Raw genomic sequence first — 6,000 nt, 5'->3', positions numbered from 1 at the left:
CAGGCTCCGGCGGCTCGAGCATGAGATACCGCGGCGTCAGACGCCGGCCTTGGGGCCGTTACGCGGCGGAGATTCGTGACCCTTTGTCGAAGGAGAGGCGGTGGCTCGGGACGTTCGACACGGCGGAAGAAGCCGCCTGCGCCTACGACTGCGCGGCTCGAGCCATGCGCGGCATCAAGGCTCGGACCAACTTCGTCTACCCGATCCTCCCTCCTCCTCCACCGCCCCCGCCACTGGAGCCTCTTCGCCACCGTATGTTTTTGCCTCCGCCGTCTCCGGCGAACATGTTTCTTCTAGGCGACGTTATAACGTCGTCGCAGTCTCTTTGTCGTGTCTCTAACCTCCAAAACGACGTCGTAAACGTTGTGCATGGGACTTTAACGGGTACAGTTGCCAAATCAGAAGATGATCTTACACATAAAGCGAAGAAGATGAACACCGAAAACGACAAGAACTCCGTAACGCCGTTCTTCGAACCGGAACCACTCGGGTCCGGTCTTCTTGAAGAGATCGTTCAAGGGTTTTTGCCGAAACCTAGCTCGGAAGAAGCATCGGTTCCTCCATTGCCAAAGACTTCTCTTGGTCATAATAACCAGCCGTCGATGGTTGATGTGTTTCCGTCGCCGGAGAGTAGTTTTCCGGCGAATATATGTTCCTTGAATGGCGGGAAATGGGAAAATGCTGAAGAAAATGATGGCTTTCCGGGGAATCATCATCAGAGCGTGGATTGTGTTCAACGTGGAGAATTTGGTTGGGTCGACAGTGGGATTGCGGCTACTCTCGACCGTAATGGCTGTGTTGGGATGTGTTGGAATCATTATCCGTACTGCTTTCATGATTATTAGCTCGTTATCTTATTAGTATTATGAAGTTTATCCCGCTAAGCAATTTGCTGCTACATTTTAGGGTTTTGAGGAATGAGATTAGGGTAACCTTGGAGTCAAAATCTCTGTCTTTAGCGATCAGTTCATGATTGCTGCTGTATTAGATGGGATAAGTCTTAATCAGCTTAGGCATGGAGATTTTCTACGTAGTAATCAGTTTATTAATGAGATGTTTACATGGTTTACAGTTTATATATGGAAATCAAAATATTATTTCATGTTTTCGGATCGTATAGTACAAATGTTTGACGTGCGATAACGCACCTCCTTTTCGATTAAGATGATTAGAAAATGTTTAATGAACCACGATCGATCGCTATAACATAAAACAATGAGAAATGAAATATTTCCATATAATGGTTTTGCGATCCTTAAATTACGCAGTGTTAGTAGTCAGTCCATTAATATTAAGGATAATTTCGTTCTATGGAATTAATTTTTTACCAAAAAAAAAAGAGAGAAATGAAATGATGTGTTTCCATTCACACGTTTATTCATTTTCTACCGTCGAACCCTATTTTATGCTTACTACATAAATTACAAGAGTATGAAAATTTAATTATTAATGAAATAATAATGGACCGGGAGAAAAATGCATACGGTAGAATAAAGACAAGAAAAAGGAGACGAATGAGATCCAAGGAGATCTAACTCAAAAGCTTTTCGACTGAGTTGACTTCGGAAGTTAGAAAGACAGCCTTTGTCTTTTCTTATCCTGCATCTATAAAAACATTTATTTAATTTATTTTTAAAATATGAGTGTTATAATTAATTAGTACAACAACTAATTAATGTCGAAGAACAAGATTTGACGTTTGCAGTAACGAGATAAGAAATTTTTAGAATTAATACTCGGTTTCTCGAGACATTCGATTACGACACCCACCGGTTACAAACGCAATTCCGTTATAACGAAACATTTTTTTTAATGCAGTTGAGAAAATTATTGTACATTTTGTTAGTTTTAAAAATTTTAATAATTAATTTTCACCGTTTTACAAGTTAAGTAAACATTCTTAATGGGATTTTATCCATTTTGATTTTGATATTTCTCTTGAATTCAATCATCCCGACGGTGATGATAGAGTGTATATATGATCTTATAATGTTTTGCAATTGTTCCCAATGCATTTGGTCATATATGAAATAAACTCTAGCCACGGAGGTTGTGATTTTTCTTCTGGCTGTTCCTATGAAACATATATAATATATCCTATGATTTTTGTTAATAGAAAGAGTTTATAGAGAAAATCTGTATTTTATATAAAGATTTTCTAATCTAGATATGATATATTTTTTTTATAATACGAAAGTTTATTAGGTATTCGACCCAATATATTTTTTAAAGGATCGAATTTTTAAAACGTAGGAAATCTATGTAAATACCCCTAAATGAAGACTCGAATCTGAATTGTGAAAGATTTTTTACATATGTTTTACCGATTAAATTAAATTATCTAGATGATATTATCTTTCTTAATAATATATAAATATAATATTCTTTAAGTTGTAGTGTGTAACTGAATTTTCCGAAGAAAAAATAAAACAATATCTCATATCATTTTATATCGTTAAATTTTTGAATAATAAAATTTCACATTCAAAGAAAAAAAATATGATATACACAACATTTAAAAAAAAAAAAAACGAGTCATGTGATGATCCATCACAATTTAGACCCTAAATCACACGTCATCAATTAACGAATCGTTGTTGATTCATAATTAAATAATGCCGTATGGGACAATTTCATGTGATATCTGATATATTAATGGTTCTGGACGATGTGGCGGACGAAACAATTAAAAAATAAAATAGCGGAAAGTGGGAGTGAAATAACAAAGTTCAAAATACTTAAAATTTTGTCTTTCTAAATAATATAACTTTTGGTTCTGTTTTTAAAAATGAATCATGTTTTAATATTCAAATAACTCAAATAATTTTACAAAATTGAAGGAAAAAAGGGACTTATGTTTAAGCTATATAGAAGATTTAATTCGATATATATTTGTTATGGAAGAGATAATAAATGGACCGACGAAGGCATGGGGGCTTTTGAACGAGGTGGTTGAAAAAACATTATGAAAAAAGCGAATAGGATACAGTTGGTCGTTGGGGAAGTCCATCATCGTTCCCGTGATTGACACCAACCTAAAAGCCCATGAAATTTTAAATAAAATAATAATTTTAAATAAATATAAAATTATATAATATTTTCGAAATAGACAGCAAATCACTCAAATCTCTCTGCGGAAATTAGATTCATCCTTAGAGGTACGTACACTTGCCCGTTCTCCATTGCTATGAGTAATTTCGTATCTTCGATCCGTATACGTTTTTTCCCCGCATACGAATGATTATACGGTTTTTATTACGTTCTAAGATTACAATAAGGATATACATATATCTTTGATTCGCGTTGTAAATCGATATGATACGATACATATCGCGTACCGTTTATATATATATAATATGATACGATTTCGTGTTATTAACCGTTTCACGTAGAAATGGAGAAGGTGCAACAGATGATGAACGAAGAGAACATGAAGACGGAGATTCCGGCGCCAGAAAACAGCTCCGTCGCGGAAGTGGTGGCGAGCTCCGGCGGACTGACACGTCAGACGAGCATCACGAAGAACAACTGCCTCTGTTCTCCGACGACTCACGCCGGATCTTTCCGGTGTAGGCTTCACCGGACTCCGGCGGCTCCTCAGCCGTCGTCTCTCCAACGTACACAGAGCATTGAGGCCGGTTCTCTTTATGAAACTCCGGCGAAGAAGGCGGATTCCGGCGACGGAAACGCTAACTAGTTTTAGATTGTTTTAAAGTTTATATACGATGTATTTTTAATTTTCGTGATGATTTGCAAAAGGTTGATGCATGCGTGGACCGGTCATGTTACTTGTTGTTATGAATGTAGATTCAATCAATCGGGACATGGTGTAATACCCTATTAAATTAAGTTAATGGTGTTATAAGATTGTACTAATTAATTTTCAAAAATGCACTAAAATGTATTTGATTAAAGACTAACAAAAAAATAGATTTTTTTTAGAAAAATCACATATAAATACCTCAAAACACTTTAAAACATACTTTAAATTTGATATAATCGAGAAAACAAATATCAAAATATTTTAAAATGATATCTTAAATATTAAAATGTTTTAAATTGATATCACATCTCATGAATCGATGTTAATTCTTAATTTTTCATATGATATAAGAATTATTTGTATGAACCAATCTATATATATAAAAGTTGGGTTTAAAGGATTGTGGTGAGGACATCTAGGATCCACATCATCATCCATGTGACAAAATTTTAAATGATGTTAATTAATGTCTTCATTAGATATATGCCATATAATACAAAAAATAATCTTCATTAGCTAGATGACATATAACAGATTTTATAATTAAAAAATCATTCATCTTTATTATATAGAAAATCAATTCTAATATTGGTTTTATATATTAGTAAAAATCTTATTTGATCACACATATATTTAGAATTATTTGTTAGTTAAAAAATCTGTTAAATTCACTTGATATTTTTTTTCAAATTCTGATTATAAAATAATTCTAAAAAATACAAATTTAAAATTTAATAAAAAACAGATTATTATAATTAAAAAATCATTCATCTTTATTATATAGAAAATCAATTCAAATCTTGGTTTTATATATTATTAAAAATTTTATTTGATTACACATAGATTTAGAATTATTGTGAGTTAAAAAACCCGTGAAATTCACTTGATAATTTTTTTTTTAAAATTCTGATTATAAAATAATTCTAAAAATTACAAATTTAAAATTTAATTAAAAAATTATGGTTATTTTCATATTAATTACAGACAATTTTTTTAATATTGATATTATTATAATAATAAGAACAAGCAACAATTATCAACCTTTCAACTACATAGTGCTAACGTAGAGAATGCATTTAAGTCAGAAAACTGTTATAAACTATGCACACGATCAAATGCCATAAATCTTTTGATGGAGTATTTATTATGTATTCATTATATTATGATAAATGGGTGGATCCCTCTGCATGCCAGCTTCTTAACGTTTTTCTTTGTTCCTATTTAACAGTCATCCCATAAAAATGTGCCACGTGTCATTATTAATTGTCTAATATGACTCAAAGAATTCGAGAAAGAATGATTTAAAATCAAAACCCGAATGGAACAATTGGTTTTTGATTTGTATGGAAAAAAGTTAAGAGAAGAGGACGGGAATCTGTTCGGATGATGGAAAAATCTATCCGACAATATTTTTGGTCGAATTATCATTACATTACTCGCACCTTGAGTTGATTTTTCTCTTGTGATGATGGTAGCTATCAGCTTCGATCTATGACAAAAGGACGGTTTCTTCTCCGCAGGTGATGAGGTTCAAGACTTCGACTGCTGATTTGTATGTTTCACTTTTGCGTTTGTGATTTGGTTGAATCATCAGATTGTCGACTAGGGTTCTATATTTATTATCCGAGCTTTATTTTTTTTGGGACTCCTTTTGTGTCTTTGATTGTCCTGATTTATGATACACCAGTTGTGTTGAGGTTTTGAAGGGAAATGGTACATTTAATTATTTTTATATAATTATATGTTTTTGCCAAACCACATATATATTTCACAAAAAAAAAAAGAAAAGGAAAAAACATGGTCTGAATTTCTCTTTGTAATTATAGAAAAACTTACGCGGACAATCCCATTCACAGCCTCGGCCATCGACCAATCTCATCTCCGTCGCAACGGCAAATAGATGCGGACTTAGCTCTCCAATGTAAGTCTGCTCTATCCAAGATTTACAGTCTGTTAAACGTTTAATCAATTCCAACAATCAGGTATCATGCAAGATGTCCATCTAATATATATATCGTTTAAAGCAAACCAGCAGGCACGATTGTGGAGGACCCCCGCTCATGGAGATAAGCCAATTTGGTCATGCCATCAACTCCAGTGGGCGGCACCTCTGTATGTTTTGGATGGATGCTGAAAGCTATACTATTCTAAAGTTTCACCAAATGAAAAAAAACCACTCCCAACATCCCCACATGACAAAAAAAGATTACAAAATAATCTTGTGAACCATTTATTTC

The 6,000-nt window shown here is 33.6% G+C and overlaps 2 protein-coding genes across 2 annotated transcripts in view; both read left to right on the top strand.

Annotated features, from left to right (window-relative positions):
- Window positions 1-921, top strand: part of LOC109117181 (ethylene-responsive transcription factor ESR2) — a 1,393-nt gene extending 472 nt beyond the window's left edge. Inside the window, exon 2 of the mRNA XM_019203968.1 lies at window positions 4-921. Within this exon, the coding sequence (XP_019059513.1) occupies window positions 4-845 (842 nt within the window). The 3' untranslated portion in view covers window positions 846-921. The remainder of the gene's footprint in view (window positions 1-3) is intronic.
- A 2,473-nt stretch (window positions 922-3,394) lies between these two features.
- On the top strand, window positions 3,395-3,880 carry LOC104825564. The gene has a single exon (XM_019203974.1). The coding sequence runs from the start codon at window positions 3,395-3,397 to the stop codon at window positions 3,695-3,697; it is 303 nt and encodes a 100-aa protein (XP_019059519.1). The 3' UTR covers window positions 3,698-3,880.
- Window positions 3,881-6,000: the final 2,120 nt, after the last annotated feature.

The sequence above is a fragment of the Tarenaya hassleriana genome, unplaced genomic scaffold (assembly GCF_000463585.1).
Source record: "Tarenaya hassleriana unplaced genomic scaffold, ASM46358v1 Cleome47, whole genome shotgun sequence".
Lineage (NCBI taxonomy): Eukaryota > Viridiplantae > Streptophyta > Magnoliopsida > Brassicales > Cleomaceae > Tarenaya > Tarenaya hassleriana.
This window is presented reverse-complemented; position numbering and strand designations above follow the sequence as displayed.